The 20,245-nt window shown below is 65.3% G+C and overlaps 1 protein-coding gene across 1 annotated transcript; it reads right to left on the bottom strand.

Annotated features, from left to right (window-relative positions):
* Window positions 1–120: 120 nt before the first annotated feature.
* On the bottom strand, window positions 121–18,843 carry CD81 (CD81 molecule). The gene is made up of 8 exons (XM_030833146.3): window positions 18,591–18,843; window positions 7,072–7,186; window positions 3,304–3,401; window positions 2,440–2,514; window positions 2,059–2,163; window positions 1,393–1,494; window positions 774–860; window positions 121–684 (listed from the first exon to the last, which is right to left on the bottom strand). The coding sequence occupies exons 1-8, from the start codon at window positions 18,654–18,656 to the stop codon at window positions 622–624; spliced, it is 711 nt and encodes a 236-aa protein (XP_030689006.1). The 5' UTR covers window positions 18,657–18,843; the 3' UTR covers window positions 121–621.
* Window positions 18,844–20,245: the final 1,402 nt, after the last annotated feature.

Here is a 20,245-nt window from a genome sequence, read left to right as displayed (position 1 = left end):
GTCGGCAGCACAGCCTGGGCCCAGCGAGGTCCAAAGAGCTGAGCACCGCCTGCGCCAGGCTCCTCGGGCTGCCCCTGGGTCTCAGACACCATGAGCACAGGAAGGGGCCGGACATCGTGGTAGCATGCCTGATTTTTCCTTCTTTATTGAATGACTTTCAGGATGTAATTACAATCGAAGGTGACGCGTTAGAAAGGAGAGGTGCGTTGAAGGCATAAGGCTGCTCGTGGACCCGGCTCTAGAGACAGGTGGCCGGAAAGGAACAAGGATTAAAAAAGGCTGAGCGTGTGCCACCCGTGGGGACAGGTAGGTAGGAGGGTGCAGCTTGGCCGGACGGCCCTTCGTGGCCCCAAGGAGAGGCCCGGCTGAGCAAGCAGAACCCCCGAGCAGCCCCAAAAGCAGAGGGGGCCCCTGCCCTGCAGTCCCCAAGGCCACTCACATGCCACCTACAGGTGACATCAGCCCCGAAAGCAACAGGGAACTTCAGGACAAGAACAAAACCTCAAAAGTGAAAAGGCTGATAAGTGTAGCAGTGATACCAGGAGGTTATATACACAGGTGGTGACGGCCCCTTCTCAGAAGTGTCCGGGTCGCTCAGCGGCCCTCCCTGCGGCCTCGGCCTCAGTACACCGAGCTGCTCCGGATGCCACAGCAAAGCACCATGCTCAGGATCATCTCGAAGATCTGGGAGAAGGGGGTGGGGGCGGGCAGGTGGGTCAGCGCCCGGAGACCCGTGGGGGGACCCTGGCAGATGCCCGGCCCGTCCCACTCACCATGATCACAGCCACCACGATGGCGGCGATGCCGATGAGGTACAGCTTCCCCGAGAAGAGCTCGTCGATCTTCCCGTGGCAGTCCTCCTGCGGGGGCGGCCAGACAGCGTTCAGAGGTGCCCGTCCTCAGCCCCCCGCGAGGCCGTGGCCCAGGGTCATTGCAGCAGGAGCACAGAGGGGCACAGCCCTGCCCCCCAGGACCCCTCGGCAGAGGCGTGAACAGGGCCTAGTCTCTGCCAGCTTTTACCTCAAACACGGAAATGGCAAGTGTGCCGTGTGCGCCCTCTTGCACTCGAGATTGGGAAGCACCACCACGACGGGGCTGACCCGGGAGGTCAGGGCGCCTCCATGCCAGGTTCAGAGGGCTCCCCCATCGGGAGCCTGGGCCAGAGACTCGCCTCCCCATGGGCCGGCCGGCAGCAAAAATTTGGCCTCGGCCCCCAGGCAGAGCAGCCCCAACTCCAGCCACAGCACTGCCCAGTATGGCCGTGTCCTTGCCCTTGCCAGCAGGAGCCCCGAGAGGGCCAGCCACCGCCCAGGACCCACCAGGGGTGGCAGCCAAATGGGGGAGCAGGCAGGCCCCGCCCCACCCTGGGAGGCCCCATCCATCACCACACACCTTTAGCAAGTTACTGATGACGTTGCCGCTCGAGGGACACAGGCTGTGCTTGAACACAGAGGTGGTCACTGTGGTCAGCGCGTTGGAGCCACAGCAGTTAAGCTGCAGAGATGGAGGGCGCCCGGCGTCAGCCCTGGACACGTGGCCCACAGGCTACAGAGGCCCCGGGAGCTGCGCCGGCCAGGCGTGGGGGCGGGGAGCTGGGCGGGTCCCCTCCAGGGGGAGAACGGAGCCCAGGGGGCCCACTCCGCCCCTCCTCCCACTTAGCTGTGCTGCGCAGAGACCCCTGCACCCCATCTGCCTTGGCTCATCTAGTTCCCACCAGGGACCCCCAGGTCCCTCAGAATCTCCCCAGGTTCCAATGCCCCTCCCGCTCCAGGCTGAGGTCTCACTGAGAGGACAAAACCCCAGGCCCCTGGACGCCCTCCCCAGCCCCTGCCTCTCCCCTGGTCCGCCGGCCCCTCTGGACACCCTCCCCGGCCCCTCTGGATGCCCTCCCCGGCCCCTGCCTCTCCCCTGGTCCGCCGGCCCCTCTGGACACCCTCCCCGGCCCCTGCCTCTCCCCCAGTCCCCCGGCCCCTCTGGATGCCCTCCCCGGCCCCCGCCTCTCCCCCGGTCCGCCGGCCCCTCTGGACGCCCTCCCCACCTCCCCCCGGCCCCCCGTACCGTCTCGTGGAAGGTCTTCACCACAGCCTTCGCATTGTTGGCGTCGTCGTCCATTATGGCCTGCTGTAAGGCCTGGTCGTAGAACTGCTTCACGTCCTTGGCGATCTGGGGAGGGAGGCGGTCACAGCACAGCAGGACTGCCCCCCCGAGACGTGCCCTCACCTGGCTCTCCCGGAGGGTATCACTCCCAGGACAGACCTGCCCGCCACTGAGCCCTAGAGAAGGTGACCCTGCCTTCCACTCGGTCGCCATGCTGCCTCTTCCAGAAAGCCCTCTGTGGGCTTCCTACCGGGAAGAGCCCTCCCAAAGCACCCTGCAGTCCGACCCCTTCCCCCTCCCCACCAGCAGCCCCCCTGCCCCTCCCCACGGACGCTGCCTCACCTGGTCCTTGTTGACAAAACCCCAGATGCCAGCGGCCACTTCACAGGCGAAGAGGATCACCAGGCAGGTGAAGAACTGAAAAGGGGAGGGGATGGCGGAGAGGGCAGGTCAGAGCCGGCCAGAGAGGGCCCGGGCCTTCCTGAGGCCCCAGTGACCGGCCGGCATGCGCGGGGTGGCCGGTGGTATCCGCCCACCCAGGACCCGACGGGATGAGAGGCGTGGGGCCGAGAAGCAGAATCTAGGACTCGGCCCGGCAGCGAGATGCCAATGTTCTCATCAACCCCGAGGGACCAGGCTCCACAGGATGGGGTGGGTGTGGGAGGGGAGGACATGGTTGCTTCTGGGCGGGTCGGAAAGGGCAGGGAGGCAAAGCCCACGGGAAGGGTGTCACCGTGGTGTGCCTGGGCTCGCCCACCGGAGACACAGGCACAGCCTCCTGCAGCCCACGTCTCCCAGACGCCAGGCCCTGGGCAGCACAGCCAGGCCTCCACTTCCCTTTGGTGGGTGACATGCCTAGGGGCACCTGAGGCTGGCTCTGGGACTGGGACTCACTCCCTGTTATATCTGTGGCTTTTTTTAAGGAAGAAAGAGAAAACGCAACTTTGGAACTCAGTAGGAACTAGACAAAGAACTAGACGTAACGGCAGTCCACCTCGGAGGGATTTGAGACCCGATTGGGGAAACCGGAGAGCTGGCATTCTGGGGGAGGTCCGCAGGGTCAGACTGGCCAGGGCGGGCACCAGGCTCCACGTCGGGGATTGAAGGCGTTCTGTCTCCACCGGAGCTCCCAGTTCTGCCCCCGGTTCTGCCCCCGGCCGGCCCCGCAGCCCTCACCCTCAGCCTGGCCCCGGCCCAGGGCCTTACCGTCCCCAGCAAGCACTGGGACTCCTGGATGGCTCCGTAGCAGCCCAGGAACCCGACAAACATCATCACAGCACCCACGGCAATGAGAATGTAGATGCCTGCAGGGGAGAGACGGCTGTCCTCAGCGCCCTGACACCCCAAAGAGGCAGGACAGATGCCCCCGGAAGCCCTCCTCCCCGGCTGCGTACACACACCCCACTGCCCAGGCCTCCGGAGGGGCCACGAGGCGCTGACGCCCGCCCTGCTGGGAAGACAGCAGATGCCCGGAGGCTTGGAGAGGAGCTGCAAGGGCTTGGCAGCCCGGCGGGGCCTTGTGGGCCCCTCTCCAGGCCTCAGTTTCCTCCTCTGTGACGTGGGTGGAGACCGGCGTTGCCGAGGCCAGGACCGAACGGCCCGTGGTGAGTGTTCAGAGAACTCAGTGCAACGCCACAACCCGGACGCTCTCTGGTTCCCGCAGTCTCCGGGATTTGGGGGCATTGTGGAGGACCACCCCCGTCTTGGCGCAGAGGACCCAGCTACTGGCCCGTGGGGTGGGGTGGAGGTGAACCCAGGGGTCTGGCAACTCCACTTCACTTGTGCCCTCTCAGACGGGGGCTCGAGTCTGGCTGCTCTGCTCAGAGGAGGGGGCTCTACCCGGCTTCTGAGGCCCTGACCCCGGGGGCTGGAGCCTGCTGGACGCAGAGGCCTGGCGGCTGGGACAGCTCAAGGATGGTACACGGGGTCAGTCTGCCCCCCTGGCCTGCCCAGCACCCACTGCTGGTCATGCGGCCCTTCTCTGCGTCCACAGTTCACCCAGGCGGGGCCCATGCCCCTTGAAACGCAGACCACGTCTCTCCAAGGACCTCCCACAACCCTAGTCCTACCAGCAGACCTGGGCCCACCCCCCAGTCACCATGGTTACGCGGCGGGCAGGCAGCCCAAGCCCCCTGCACAGTGCTAGGACAATGGGTCCCAGGGCTCCGGTGCCAAGGGCCTGTCGCCCCTGCCTGGCCAGGCTTTGGAGAAGGAGCCTGGGGGCCAGGACCCACTGCTGGGCTCAGAAAACGCCCGGGGCCTCCCCTCTGGACAGACGGAGCCTCCCGCCAGGCATGCCCTCGGGGGCTCCTCACTCGGGCACAGCACCCTTGAGCCAGGTGTCCTCTGCTCAGGTCCTGAGACCCCCATCCCCACATCACTACCTGAGGTTCAGCGAGATGGCATAGGGCGCCAGGGAGGGGCACCTTGGCGTTCCGGGCTCTGGAGGGTCCTGCGAGAGGCTGGGAGACCCAGAGGCGGTACCTGACCCCCCCCCCAGGCCCAGCCCCAAGCCCCCCACGGTGCCGGGTTTCCACCTAGAGCCCTCGGCCTGGTTCTGGCCAGTGAGGTCCGGGACTCCCCTGGGCCCTGCAGAATTGCCTGGGGGTGCTAAGCCAGCCCAGCTCACCCTCCCCCGCTGCCTGGCACTGGACAGACAGCTCTTGTCAGGGCCCACGTCTGCTCCCCCAGCTCCCTGGCAGGCCCAGTCTGCATCAGAGCCAGCAAGAGGCTCCGGAAGGCCGGCCCTGGGTGGGCAGGAACTCTGTGGCCAGAGGGGCTCTGAGAGGCCCCCGCCCATGGGGACACAGCAGAAGGTCCAGGGCCTGGCACCCAGCCTGCCGGGTGGTCCCGCAGCTAACACTGCTTCCCCAAGGGCAGGATTCTCCAGAGCCAGGAGAAGCCAGGGTCAGGCCCCAGGTGACGTGCGGCCCCCAGTGAGTGGACCGGGGGGACATCTGCTCCAACGCCAGCCTTGCCCTCGACGAGCCTCTCCCGTGGGACCCCTTCCCCGCCAGAGCCTGAGCACAGCCCCGCCGCCTCCATTCTCCCGCCAAGGTCCCCCCAGACGTCTGCGCGCCGGCCTGGACTGTGTCCCTAACCCAAGCCTGCAGCCCGTTGCCGCTCTTGCCCCATCCTGGCCTGAAGCAGGGGACCTTTCAGCTCCTCTCCTGCCTCCTGGGCCGGACGCTGGGCTGACAGCAGGAGCTGCCCCAGCCACGAGGCTGGCGGCCCCGGCCCCAGCAATTTGGGAGGGACCCCTTCCCAGACTGCTCGCCCTGGGGCCAGTTCAACTCTGCCACCGGCAGAGCCCATGCCCACTGCACCCAAGGTCCCAGAGAGGGGGACGGAGAGATGGCAGCAGCCCTGCCCACATTGGGACAGAAGGCCCGGCCACAGGCTAGCTCAGACCCCTGCGGCGGCTCTGAGAGGGAAAGGAGAGGCCTGGGAGGAGCCCCGCAGGAGAGAAACACCCCTCGAGGGCCCAGAGGACACTCCTGCATCCTCAGACTCGAGGGCCCAGAGGACACTCCCGCGTCCTCAGACGTGTGGGCCCCGCTGACTGCCTTGCTTCTGAGGGGGCCTGGTGCGTGTGCGGGGGCCCCGGGTCACGGACCCCTTGTGCCCTCTCGGGAGGCAGACTCACCCTCTGCTCCTGAGACTCAAACCTGTGAGGGGCCCCACAGCGCGGGGGGAGCCCAGGAACCTGCGGAAGAGGGCTCGGGACCCTCCCCGGGACGGCTGGCCCCGGGAGCCCCGCCGCCAGAACCCCAGGCTCCGGTCTCCGCCCCCCATCCATGGCCCCCGGAACCCAGCCCTCCCAGCTATGGCCCAGAGGGCCACGGGCAGGGAGGGGGCAGGCACCCCCCACGGCCCCGGGGCGGGAGGTGAGTGTGTGGGCCACTCCCACCGAGGGTCAAGCATGTGACCCTGGGTGGCTGCTGGCCCCTCAGGGCGCCCTGAGCCCTGAAGGTTCCCTGCCCTGCTGCTCGCCTGTGGGAGCGAGAGGGGCCGGCCCAGGAGCCAGTCCTTTAAAGGACAGAAGCATCTCAACAAACACTCCCACAGCTCCACAAGGGCCAGACCCCACCTTCCCTGATGGGGGAGGGGGCCCAGCAGGAGGCGGGGGGCACCCCTTCTCCCCTCCCACCCCTCCGTCGCTCCTCCGGCACTCCCACCCCCACCCCGGGGGCCGCTGGCCCAAGCCCCCCACCGCCAGCCTGACGGATGCCCCGAAGGGGCCACCACGGGCGCCCAGGAGGCAGACTCTCAGCCTAACCTGCGGCTATAGGTGTGGCTGCAGGGCTGAGTCATGCAGGCCCCGAGTCTCCTTCCTGGGGGCTCTGGGCTCCAGCCCCACCCTCCCAGGAAGCCTCCCCGAAACACCCACCATATGACACAGGAGAGCGCAGGGGAAGGGGGCAGGCGCGGCCCAGTCTGAGCGCCACGCCACTCCTGGTCCCCCACTGGAAGGGACCTCTGTGCTGCCCAGCAGCGCCCCTGTGCCGGGCCTGCCGAACACCCCTCTGCCCCCGCCCCACCCAGCTGCTGCTCTCCTGCTCTGCCCCCCCCCCCCAAGGTGATCGGGTGGGGTCCCAAAAAGCCACACACACACACCCCGCCCCCAGTTCCAGCTCTCCCTGGGAGCACCCCCCGCCCAGGCAGGCACTGCACCAACTCCAGAGGGGACCCTCAAGGCCCCCAGGCTGACATAACCCCACCTGCTCTCTGGCTCCGTCTCACCCTCTGGCCGGAAGAGCCCTTCCTGGCTGGCCTCCTCCCTGCCCCAGCAAGAAGCCAGCCCCGCTGAGCTGGCTCAGCCCCTGCTTCCTCCTGGAAGCCCTCCTTGGAAGCCCTCCCCGACAGCCTGTCTGAGGCCTTACTGAGCTTATGATCACACACCCCAGTGGCCCGTTCCTGCCGGCCCCCAGCCCAGAGCTAGCCGGGGTCCTCAGCCCGCCCTCTGCCACTTACCTACGTAGAAGGTGTTGGGTGCAGGCCTGTCTCCGAGCTCCAGGTAGAGGAGGTTGGTGGTCTGAGGGTCATGGCGAAGCCACAGGGCCACGCCTAGGATCACACCTCCAGCCAGCTGCGGAAAGAGCAGGGCATGGTGTCACTCGTGGCCCGGAGCCCCGCAGCGGTGAGCGTGAATCCACCACACCACACACACACACAGGGGAGGGTGCCGAACCCTCCTGTCCACTGGGTCTGCGTGAAGGGCTTCCCTCCAGGCAGGACTCACTAGCCCCTGGGGTCTGGGCTGCTGCTGGCTCCAAATGTCTGATTTGCTGCCTTGGTTGTCAAGATGCCCCGGGGGACCTGGGCATGGGGGACCATGTGGCTGGTCCCCAACCCTCCCGCCAGCACCACTGGAGTGAGACTCCCAGACAGGTTACCAGATAAGATGGACACCTGGTTAATCTGCATTCAGACAGACAAGTACTTCTTTGAGGAGGGGGTGGGCACTCGAGGCCCCGGGGGCCCTGGTGTGGATGGCAGAGGCTACTGGGGCCGGTGGCAGCCGGGAAGCCACAGGGCCGGGGCTTTGTGGGTAACTCCCTGCCATCACGGAGACGGCAAACTGCCGGGAGAGCAAGGGAGCCCGCGGTGCCCGCCAGAGAGACCGCAGGGCGGAGGCTGCGCTGAGCGGCGGCAGGAGAGGGGGCTCCGCTCAGAGCCCGGCACGGGGGGCGCGGGCTTCCAGCTGACTCATGCCCCTGCGAGCACGGTGGCTCAGGGCTAGGTGGGGTCTGTCCTTGAGGGTGAGCCCAGACCGGGCCCGGCAGGCCCACGCCTGAGCATCTGACCCACCCAGGCAAGCTGGCCCCCGCACCCCAGCCTCCTCCCTGGGCTGCTCCCCGAGGCAGTAACTGTCCCCGGAGCTACAAGCACCAGCTCCGACACAGACCGTCAGCTACGTGTCCAATGAGGAAGAGAAACCGAAAAGCGGACCCCAAGAAGACCACCTGGCTGGCCCAGTGCCTGTCCCCAAGGCCCTGGCCAGGGAGCGCGGCCCCGAGACAGGCTCAGCAGAGCGTGTGAGACTCGAAGCCCCAGCACCAGGGGCTGCCCCACGGAAAGCCCCAAGCATCTCCAGGGATCTCCAGGGATCTCCAGGCAGGTGACGCTAGGGCGCTGATGGGGGACGGGGAGGCCAGGAGCCCTGCGGCCCCAGCCCAGGCCCTCCTACGCTGGGCTCCGTGGACGATGAGGCTGGTGGGAACCGCTGGGGACCGCTGGCGCCCGGCAGCAGCCGGGCTGACCCCGAAGGTGGTGCTGTCAACACCGCCCCCCCAAGGGCGGGACGGCACCCTCTCTGACCCCCTCTTCCAAACGTTCAACTAGGGACTCCACTCCCCACACCCAGGGCAACACACCTGCTCTCCCCCTTCCCCGAGCACATGCAGCGGGACCGACAGGGTCCCTCCGGGGCCCCCGGGCCCCCCCTGCACACCACTGGAAGGGCAGTGCCGAACTCCCCGCGTCCCATGGCTGCTCCTGGTGTCTGTCACACCCACAAGCGGGTGGGAGGGCCCGGGGAAGGGGCAGGGGGAGGGGGAGGATGGGGATGGGGGGGAGGGCGGGGACGGGGGAGGGGGAGGGCGGGGATGGGGCAGGTAGGCTCCAGAGGGAGTCCCGCTCCTCTGGCTGCCCTCTGCAGCTCCTGGGCAGGCGGGCAGGGGTGGTGAGGCTGAGGGTTGCCGTGGTAACTCTGGCTAGAAACCGCCACTTATTCTGTTTTGAAACTGTGGTCCAGAGACCGCTTTGTGAGACGTTCCAGGACGGAGGGGGTGGGGCAGGGGGAGCCCTGTCCTGGGCCTCCTTTGCAGTCACAGAGGCCTGGCCCCAAGCCCTGACTCAGCCTCAGTAGCCCCGTCGGTAAGGAGAGCTGAGCGTGGAGTGCACCTCCCGCCCCCCTGGCTGGGCTGGGACCACTCCCATCTTCCCCATGCAGCCCCTCACCCCAGAAGCCAAGGGGACAAGCCCATCTAGGGCACTTGGTCCTAACAAATGCTGTGAGGGTAATGCTTATCCCAGCACCCAGATGCTAACCGTGGGGTGGCAGGCAAAGTCCCCATCTCTCCTGTCTCGGGAAGGGCTTTCCACTGCAGACCCCAGGATGTGCGGGGGACAGGGGCAGAGGGGGGACAGCAGCCTCCAGACTCCCCTGGGGCTCCAGCCCACCTCCTGAAGGGTGAACAGGGAAGGCAGTCCCGCCTCCAGGCAGGGGAGAGCCTGGCGCTTAAGTGTACCCTCCTCAGCTGGTCCTCAGTCATTCCAGGCCCCGCACAGACCCGCTGGGGTGGGCCTGGATGAAGGCAATGGTGGCAGTGGCCACTCCCAGTTTCGGGAGCTGGGATGGGCATTCACCTAAGGTCACCTACAGAGGAAGGGGAAAGGCAGCACTGCGAATCCCCCCCGAATCCCCCCACCCAGTCCATGAGAAAAGGCAGAGGGTGGGGTGGACCCGTGCCTCTGCAGGGAGGGGGTGCCCAGGGCAGGGCAGGGGTCCCAGAAGCGGCAGACGTCTGAAAGAAGCCTGCTCTTCAAAAGAGAACCCATGGACTGGGGCTTGCAAATGGCTAACAAAGGACCCGTATCCAAAATCTATAAAGAACTTGCAATACTCTAATGACAAGAAAACAAACAACCGATTTTTAAAAAACGGGCAAAAGAAAAAAAAATTGGACCCTTCGCCAAAGAAGACACGTGCACAGCACATAAACGCATGGAAAGACGCAGAGTCATTGGTCGCAGGGAGACGCAAATTAAACCACAGTGAGACACCCCCAAGCACCTATGGGATGGGCTGAAGTGAGGAGACCCCCCGGCGAGGGTGGGGAGCAGCGGGGACACAGGACGAGGACCCCACCTCCCCTCCACCCGCCTCGCGCCCAGCCCCTGCACCCCCAGCACTGCCCCAGGGGGTGGAAGCTCGTGCCCACACAAACGTGCTAGCAGCTTTCCTGGTAACACCCCCAAACCGGGGACAACCCGGTGCCCTTCAAGCGGTGAGTGGGTGGATGCCCACCAGCAGGGGAAGGGAAGAAACTCCTGGAACTCCTGACACAACCACCAGGGTGAATCTCCAGATATCCCCGCCGTCCCAGACCAAGAGGAAAACCACCACCTTCCGATTCCGTCCACATAAAAAGTACAGGAAATGCCGATCACGGGCACGGACGACAGGCCGGCGGGTGGCCTGGGATGGGGAGGAGGGACCCCAAGGCCCTGGGGACACCTCTGCGGGTGATGGATACATTCACTCTCCTGGTGGGCCACCCTCTAGGTCTCACAGGTGCCTCCTGACGTCAAAACCTACCACGTTGTACGTTTTAAACGTGCAGTTGACGCTATGTCAAACAAAGCTGTTTAAAAAACCCCACACACCCAAATCCCCGTCCACTGAACTTCCAAGCAGCAAAGGCTTTAGGGGTAAATGTTTCTTCTGGTCTCAAAGGATCCAGCCTGCTGTCTTCATGCCAACCGTCCGCCAAGGTGAGGACCCCCAGGCTTCCAGCTGCCAACAGCATCTGGAAACGCTGAAGTCTTGTCCACAAGACTGAGGTTTTAGGGTCAAAAAAGGGACTGGATAAACGAAGGAACACTTATGCCCGCTACAAAACGGAGTCCAGACTTAATGCAGAGCACTTAGTCCTCACACTGGGTGGGAATCAGAATGTGGCAGCCAAGGGCCCTCAGAGCCTCTGGCTACTGGGTCATCTCAGGACCGTCTCGGCACCTTTGTGCCTCCAATATCCTTGTGTGTGTGATGAGGAACTGAAAGTACACAAGCTGAAAAGATGTGGTCCATATATACAATGGAGTATTACTCAGCCATAAAAGGGAACGAAATTGGGTCATTTGCAGAGACGTGGATGGATCTAGAGACTGTCATACAGAGTGAAGTAAATCCGAAAGAAAAAAACAAATATCGTATATAACACATATATGTGGAACCTAGAAAAATGGTACAGATGAAAGGGTTTGCAAGGCAGAAATAGAGACACAGACGTAGAGAACAAACGTATGGACACCAAGGGGGGAAAGCGGCAGGGGGTGGGGGAATGAATTTGGAGATTGGGATTGACATGTATACACTGATGTGTATAAAACAGATAACTAATAAGAACCTGCTGTATAAAAAATAAAATTCAAAAAATAAAAATAAAATAAAAGTACACAAGCTGACCTACGCAGGGCGCTCAGATGATGCCACTGTGCACAGCGTTCGACAGCGCGGGTGGTTACCGTGAGACCCTCAGCAGTTTCCAGGCAGGCTGCTCAGTGGCAGAGTCTGACACATCTCCACTCTCCCCCTCCCCCTCTCCTGCTAGCTGGCCTGGCGGAAGTGCCGCTGCCACCTGCTCCTGCATCCTGAGGTGCTCCCGCGTCCTGAGATGCTCCTGCGTCCTGAGATGCTCCTGCTTGGGTGGGGCTGGCGAGCAGCTCAGGAAGGAGCCCCTAACCTGTTGGGATTACTGAAGGGTTCCACACCAGGGGATGGCACGGACTGTCTGTAATCCTACGAAAGATGCAGTTTCTGTTTCTTTCTTCCTCCTTTCTGAGAATTAATAAATAATAGCGTCAACTAAAAGGGGGGGGAAGGGGGCTGCCAAGTACACTGGGTTCCTGCCCGGCCTGTCTGCATTTCCAAGAAGCAGCTGAAAGGGCGTAGGAGTGGGTGCTGCCCGGGCAGGCCTGGGGCAACCTTCCCCCCGCCCACCCCGCGCCCCGGCTCCTGCCAGGCCCTGGGTGGGAGCTGAGCTGGGATCTGTCTTCCATCCCTCCCCACCCACATGTGCTGGCCCAGTGGTCACCCCAAGTCCTGCCCACGTATTCCAGGAGTGACAGGGACACCCACGCATCAACGTGCTCCCTTACTTAGCAGCTCTGACGCTCTCAGAGACAGATGACAGAAGGGGCAGCTCCGTCGTGACCCGGGAAGGGCCTTGGCTCTGAGCCGCTCTGCTCCCTAACCCGCCACCGCAAGGGGTGCACACTCTTGCTGGGAAGGTGTGCCACGAAGTGCCCATGCAGCTTGGCAACCAGGAGGTCCTGGGGGCCTGGAGACCCTCCCCAGGAGAGCAGTGAAGGCCACAGGCAGGAAACACCCTTGCAGACACCGGGATAAGTCAGAGGAAAGAGGTGCAGCAAAGACCCTTTGAGGATGGGATGTGGAGGGTCAGTGGGGGCAAAGGGCACCACCCTTGGGCTGGGCGGGGACCTGGGTCCCTGGAGGCTGACCCTCCATCTCCACCCACCATGAGAACAGGGTGACGCGGGGCCCGACTCAGCCTTCCTCGGGGGTGGGCAGCGACCCTACGGCCCTGTTGTGTCCTCCGGGAACACAGCCACCCAGCTCAAGGCGGGAAGGAAGTACAGAGAGAGGAGCAGGGACCCTCGCCTCAGCCAGGAAGCGGAAACTACCCACCAGGCCCCTCGACGTCAGGAAGCCGCCTGGACTGGCCTCTAAGAATAGCCACAGGGGCGGAAGAGGACACTGGCCCTCCTGGGCCCCGCCAGCTGCGGGATGCAGGAGCCCCTTGTCGCCGGGAGGGGAGTGCGGGCCCCCGAGGACACCCTGCCACCTCTCTGGGCACAGCGGAGTGCGCCTTGGGAACCCGCAGGGCCTGCCTGCTTCCTGGGCCCGTCCCCGAGCCTACCTACCACCCACTGCAGGCGGGGAGGCCGGGAAGCAGCCTGCTCCCCGGCCCCACACCCACCCCACTGGCTGAAAGGGCCCCTCCTGTGGGATGTCCCTGTGTCCCCTCAGCCCCTGCAGCGAGGGGCGTGTGGACACAGACGTCCCAGCCACCTGCCGGCAAAGGGCACTCGAGGGGCTGCAGCGGGGCGCACACATCAGACAAGGAGGGTCTGGGTAGGCTGGGGAAACACTGGTCGGAAGACAGGAGGTGGGTGGGCCCAGGCAGGGGCCAGAGGTGAGTGGAGGGGCCCCGGGGCAGGCCGGGTTCTCTGGCCGCCACGTGCTCCCCGCACAGCCCCAGGCACAGCCCCCCACCCTTAGCGATTCCCTGGCCCCTGCCTGGAGCTGTGCAGGCCACAAACCACAGTGGTTGAAGGACCGGCCCTGGTTTCCAGTCTGCCTCCACCACTTCCTCGTGTGGGCACTCGGGACCTCGGTCTCCTTATCGCTCCAGTGGGCCAGCTGGAGGCAAAGGGCATGGCTCCAGCCCAGTGCCCGCCTGGCACAGGGGAGTGGGACTTCGTGTGCGTCCGAGCCGTTATCTCGGGGACAGAGGGGAAGACTGTCCGTCCAGCAGGCGGGTGGCCGAGCCCCTGGGATGGGGAGCAGAGAGGGCCTGGCCCGTGTGAGACGAGACTCCCCGTGAGCTCCGGGGGCGGGCAGGACCGCACAGGGTGCTTCCCAAACCCGCCGAGCACCCCCGAGACCAATGCCATCAAGCTCTGGGGCTCAGGCCTCCCAGCACCTGGGGCTGGAGACCAGGAAGGCGGGCGGCCCGAGGCCCTCCCTTCTGTTCCCCTGCAGCCCCGGAGTCACGGCCTGACCTCCACATCCCCGCCAGGAGCCGGCTGCTGGGTACCAGACTCAACACCCAGCTGCAGGTGACGTGACAGGTAAGGCGGGTTACAGGGCGCCATTAGACATTCCCCGAGGGAGAGTTATGACCCAGGCCGGCCTGCGTGTGGGAGTTGGAACAGAAGACTCCCGTGGGACGGCTCGGGGATGCCAGGGGGCCGCCCAGCCCCGCACTCCGCACGGTCCCAGCTTCCCGTCCTTCACCTTCTCCACAATCATCCTGTTACCCCAGTAATTGCGGGCAGGGAGAGCACTAACCTTCCAAAGTTAGAAGGGGCGTGGCTTCAAAGAAGGGGGCAAGGGGGCTGCCCGCTCCCCAGGCCTCTGTGGCATTCGGACCCCCATGACCGGGCTCTCGACCACCCTGCCCTCAGCCCCCTCCCCCACCACGCACCGAGCGCCAGCGCTAAGGTGCCTCCCTGCCCGCCGAGCCCCGCAGCCCTCGAGCCCAGGGAGGGCGGCTACGCACCAACAGGCACCCCTGCGACCACGCGCTGCTGGCCGGCCAGCGAAGGGAGACCTACTGCCAGCTGATCGGCCACCCCTGGGGCCAGGACCCCTGCCCGCCTGTGGGGATTCCCCCAGCACCTGGGGGCCCACCTAGAGCCCCAGGTGGTCTTGCGTGAAGCAGCACTTAGGCCGGTACAAAGTGTGGGGGCGGGGGAGGGGCACCGAAGTCCAGAGGCGGGTCACACCACACCTGCCGGACACCTGGAAAGGGCCGATTCGACGTGAGCTTGGTGCTCCACGCAGCGCGAGGAGCCCCGGCACGGGGCCGTGCTGCCTCCAAGGCGAAACCCCCAGCCCTGGCTGCGGGCCCGGCCTGCGTCTCGGGGGGCGGGCAGAGCCAGGGTCCCCGCATTTCTCCCCCACCCCTACCTGGGGCCCTCTCCAAAGCGCTGCACAAGTGCAAAGGTGGCGTCTGCCCCTCCCACGGGTGTCCGGACTCTACGCCTTATTGATTTTCATGGCTCTTCCCTGTCATGGGATTTCAGGCGCTGAAATGAAGGCGGGGGGTGGGGGGGTAGATTATACGCGAGGGGGGCGCTTTGGGGGCCCATCTCCCTGTCTGGACTTGGAAGCAGTATGAGTTAGGGATTGGGGGTGAACTCAATTTCTGGAGGCACACTGAGCTGGGGGTGGGGGTGGGGGAGGGAACCCCACAGGGTGGGCACCGCATGGGCACTGGAGCCGAGCCGGCCAGGGTCCCAGGCTCCCCGCCTCTGGCTGCAGCTCTGCACCCCGTAATGCCCAGACACTCTCCCTGGGGCCAGCCCGTCCTGGGCACAGACCACAAATTTCCTCTTCTCAGCAGGCCCTGGCCCAACGGCCGTTTCCCCAGAGCGTGGCAGCCAGATGCCCGGGGGGCACCAGGGGAGCTCACCTGCCCTCCCACTGAAACCAGGAACAGGAAATCCCTGCCCCCAGCCAGAGCCCGCCTGGGTCACATCCCCTCTCCGAGAAGGAAGGCGACAGCACCACTAAGTGACAGGCAGCCTTGTGCTGTCCGGAAGCAAGAATTTAAAGCCAGTTAGCAGGGCTTCCCATCAGCCCCACTCCCAGCCAGGTCTGGCCGAACGGCCCCTGCTACCTCTGGAAGGAAGCCCTGACTGCATCCGGCTGGAGGAGCCGCCAGTCCCGGGGGGGCCACTGCTGCTGCCCCTGCAGAGGAGAGGCTGTGATCACACCCATTTCACAGATGAGGCGAGCAGGGCTCACACGGGGCGTGCGCCCGCCCCAGGTCGCCCCAGATCGCCCACTCGAGTGGGGTGAGCAGGGAAGCAGGGGCAGGCGCCTCTGCTCATCCTGAGCTGCTCCGGCAGCAGGGCCGAGCCCCAGTCACCTCGCCGGGAAGCTCCCGGGCCCACCCCACCCGCGGGAATTCCATGCCCTCGGGGGAGCATCTGCACAGTCTCCCCAGCTCGGGCCGGGCCGCTGCTCTTCCTGCCATGTCCCCACCTCACACCTCCGGGCCCGGCTGGCCAGGGGCCCCCAAAGCAGGCTGGGGTCAGGTGTGCTGAGTGCACACAGCCTGGGCCCCGGGGTCTGGCGCCGAGAGGTGGGACAGCAAGTGTGTGTGCTGGTGTGTGTGGGTGTGCACGGTGACTGGCTCCTTCTCAAACAGCATGCCAGCCTGCCTCTGACGCTGCCGCCCACGGGGGAAGGCTTTACTCTCTGAAATGAAACTTTAAAAAGTGCCCAGATCCAGGGACTGGCTCCTGCCCAGATCCTGGTGGCGCAGTGGTTGAGAATCCGCCCGCCAATGCAGGGGACACGGGTTCGAGTCCTGGTCCGGGAAGATCCCACGTGCTACGGAGCAACTAAGCCCGTGTGCCACAACTACTGAGCCTGCGCTCTAGAGCCCGTGAGCCACAACTACTGAGCCCGCGAGCCACAACTACTGAAGCCCGCAAGCCTAGAGCCCGTGCTTCACGACAAGAGAAGCCACTGCAATGAGAAGCCCGTGCACCGCAACCAGAGAAAGCCTGTGCACGGCAATGAAGACCCAACAAACCAAAAAAAAAAAAAAAAGCCCAGATCCAAATCCAGACCCCCGTCCTCAACCTCCTGACCCAGCTCCCACCCCCAGCGCCCCCTTACTGCACTGTGGCCAGGTGCACGGTGAGTGGGTGGGGCTGGGCACCAGGAGCCCTCCCTCACCCACTGGATCCTGCGGGGGACCTCCCAGGTGTCACTGCCTACACTGGCCAAGGAATGCGGTCTTCCCTACCAGCCACCATGCCCAACACCCATTTCCTGAACTAATCCGACAACAACCCCAGGGGAAGGACCCCCCGCTTCAGCAGGGAGGAAGCCGAGGACCACAGCAGCAGGGTGGAGACTCCACTGAGGTCCAAACCCCGGCACCATGCTCTCGGCCAAGCGATGCTGGGGGAGGAGATGCACAGAGAGCGCCCCCCCCCACCCGCCTGGCTCAGCCTGGCATCCCACCACAGGGGGCAGCCCAGCGTGGGTGCGTGGGGCCTTGCTGCCCCTGGAAGCAAATGCTCCTCTGGCCTGCTGGGCATGCCCAGGGAGGGAGGGAAGGGGAGAGGCCTCAGAAACAATTCCTTAAGCCCGAACACAAAGTGGCCCAGGGTGGGGGTGGGGATGTGTCAGGCCTCCACCCCTGCTGCCTGGGAAATTACCAGAGGTACCCAGGCTGAGCTGGGGGTGGGGTGGGGGAGCCTGCCCTGGAGACCGCTCATGCTGTGCAGGTGGGAGGGACTCACCTCGCCCCTACACTCAGTCCAAAGGCAAGAATCCACTCCTGCTAAGTCCCCTTCCTCCGCCCCCCTCCCCCTCCCACCAGGGCCCTCCCAGGCTCTGCGGGTACAGACAGGCTCAGGGGCTGGCAGAGGGGTGTCCCGGTGACACCCCTTGCCAAGACCACCCCTTCAGCAAAGGCTGCCCGGCCCACCCTGGCCCATCCTGATGGCCTAACCAGTCCCACCCCCAGGGCAGAGGCTGCTGGCTACAGGACCCCCACCAGTGCCCCTGCAGGGAGGATGTGACACCTCCACTCCGTGTCCAGTCCCTGCACTCCCCACCCCAAATACCTCAGTGCCCCGAGGTCCACCCTGGGACCCTTGGCCGTCCAGATGGCAAACAGATGTCCCCAGGCCCACACACTTCTCCAGGAGCCATTTTAAAAGTTTACCCTCCCAGTGTCAACTTAAGAAAGCACCCACCCGACGTTGTCCTGGTCCTCCGTGACAAGGGGTGGTGGAGAAGCAAGAAGGGGCCAGGAGGGGGCCCGAGTCACTCTGCCCAGGGGACCGCAGGGGACACAGGACACAGCTGTGAGAGGGGCTCCCGACAACCATTCCTGGTCCCTCCGGGCCAGAAGGAGAGCTCCACCCCCTAATTCCAACACTGACAGGAAATGGAAACAAAAGCCACAGCTTCATCAGTCACAGGCCAGCAGTGAAGACTGAGGAGGAAACACAACTCAGGCCAGCAGCCCACAGACCCCAGGAGACCCTCCCGCACCCTGAGACGCCCAACCCGCGGGCTCCTCTTTCCAAAGCGGCCTCCCAAGCCCAGACCTGGACATCCACCCAGCCCCGGCACCCCTGGGGCTCGGAAACCCCAGGTCTCCAGGCTCCCTGCCTGTGCCAACTCAGAACACCCGCCCAGCCCCTTGCCCCTCACAGCCTCCACGGCGCCCCAGGGGGAGGACGGGCTGGAAGGTCAGGCTGGGTGAGGAGGGGAGGAAGATGGGGCTCCACAAGCTGGGGGCTCCAGGGGGGAGGCACCCCAGCACGCGGGCCACCCGGGGCCCAGGGCGCTTCCTCTCTGCGCTTCGCCCCGGCCCGGACCCCCATACGACCCTCAGGGTGGCGACAGCAGGCAGGAGGGTGAACTGGACTGGGCCCAGGATGGGGTGGACGGTCCCCAAGACTCTGGCAGAGTGCGCGCACCCCGCCCCCCCGCCCCCGCCACCGCACTGGGCCGCCCATCTAGGGGCGGTGGCCCGATGAGCTCATGGGGGCGGGGCGTCTGGAGCCCCGCCCTCGAGCCCCTCAGTCCCCGCGAAGCAGGGTGGTCCCAGAAACAGCGGCCAGGAGGGCTGAAGCAGTGGCCGGGTACTGGGTTCGGAGCGCGCACCCACCGCACCACCACCATCACCAACCGGGAACAGACCCCAGGTCCCCAAACGGCCCGGCCCGGCCGCGGGGCTCTGGGGTCCCGACGCGCAGAGGCCCGAAACCCGTCTTGGAGCCCCCCGCCCCACCCTCGAGGTGCACGGCGGCTCCAGACGAGCCCCACCGCTGCGACCCACCGGCCTAGGACCCCCCACCACGCGCTCGGCGCACACAGGTGGCCCTGCAACTTGGCGGCCCGGTTGCGCCCCCTTGGCAGGGCCTAGCGGGGCGCGGCCTGCCAGGCTCGGGGAGCGCCCTCCCACCCGCGGCTCCGGGCTCACCCAGAAGACGAAATTGAAGACGAAGAGCAGGTACTTGATGCACTTGGTGCAGCCCTCCACCCCCATGGCGGCGCGGGCGGCGGGCGGCCTGCGGGGCGCGGGCCGGTCCTGGGCGGCGGGCGCGGGGCCTGGGCGCCTGATCGGCAGCCGGTGGCCTGGCGGGCGGCTGGGACGCGCGGACGGGGGGCAAGAAGGGCGCTGGAGGCCGGGCCGAGAAGCACGCCTGTGTCTTTGCCACCGTTGCGCGCTCGCTTTCTGGCCGGGCGCGCGCCCCACTCCGTCACTTATAGGGCGCAGAGGCCACGCCCCCGAGGCCCCGCCCCCGACCCTGCCGCCCGAGCGCGGAGAGGCAGCAGCCGCAGCCCCCAGCCCAGCCCCCGGGGGGCGGGACGCACGTCCCTTCCCCCCTCGCTCACACACATCGGGGTGTCAGACCTGGTGCAGTCAGGACCCCGGGGCCTGGGCACAGAGTGCCAGGCGCGGCACGCGTCCCTGGGCTGCAGGCGCGCTCGGATTCCCCTAAGGGGCCGCGCCGGAGGACAGGCCTGCAGGCGGGGAAAACTGCTTCCCCTCCTCCCTCAGGCGCCTGGGACTATGGTAGCAGGCCCCGCGGAGGAGGTGATGCATGGGCGCCAGCTCTGCCGAGATAGCAGCGCGCTTGGTTCACAGCGCTCCCGGGATAGGAACCCGGGTGGCGGTTGATGCGGCCCTGGCCTGAAGGTCCCGGAAGGCGAGCCTAGGCCGCCAAGCCCTTGTCCCGTGGAAGGGGGAGTCCCTGAGGGCTGTTGGAAGAGTCTGTGCTGGAAAGGTCACAGACAGGGTGTCCCCCAGACCAGGGTTGTGTCCAAGAGGCCCAAGCCGCTTATGGAACCTCCAGGTGCTGTGTATTTCAGGCACAGCCTGGTGGCGCCAGTACCGCAGGGGGCCGGCCCCACACTCCTGCTAAGGAGGCAGAGGGCTAAGGAGGCAGAGAGGCGAGTCATCAAGCCTTCTCCCCAGGTGACAGCAAGGTGACGTGCAGCTGGAGAGATGAGAGCTCTGCGTCTGCAGTAACCCTGGCACGAGTGACTACTGACCACTTGCAAGGTGGCCAGCGCCACTGCTGGGGACTGAAGTTTTCATTGTATGCAGCTGGAGAGATGAGAGCTCTGCGTCTGCAGTAACCCCAGCACGAGTGACTACTGACCACTTGCAAGGTGGCCAGCGCCACCGCTGGGGACTGAAGTTTTCATTTTGCTCACTGTACAGTGGTTTGAATTTCAGTAGCAGTGGGCGGCCGGAGCGGTGCGGTCGTACTCATCGGGACTCTGGTAGTTTTGTAGTTTCCTTGGTGACTTATTGTAAAGTTTGTTTTGGCTTCACGCGTATGTAAGAGCCACAAGCGCAACTGTGGGGTTTGTGGGTGTCGAAGGGATGTTACAACAGAGGTACCAACTTTGGGGGTCTGCCAGATTCTTTCTGTCGAAGAGGAGGTAGAACAGGTCTTCAGTGTGAAGAATCGCTTGTCTAGGTGCCCTGCCCTCCCATCAGCTCCCTGCTGCCCACAGTGATAGGGACATTTCCTGCCAAAGGTGTGGGCTGTCCCTTCCCTGGGCCCTCTGGGGAAGAGGGGGGCAGAGAGCCCCCCCCCAGGGAGCGGCAAAACCACGCACCTG

This window comes from Globicephala melas, chromosome 8 (assembly GCF_963455315.2).
Source record: "Globicephala melas chromosome 8, mGloMel1.2, whole genome shotgun sequence".
Classification (NCBI taxonomy): domain Eukaryota; kingdom Metazoa; phylum Chordata; class Mammalia; order Artiodactyla; family Delphinidae; genus Globicephala; species Globicephala melas.
The sequence above is the reverse complement of the archived record's forward strand: the minus strand, read 5'-3'. Positions and strand labels throughout refer to the sequence as shown.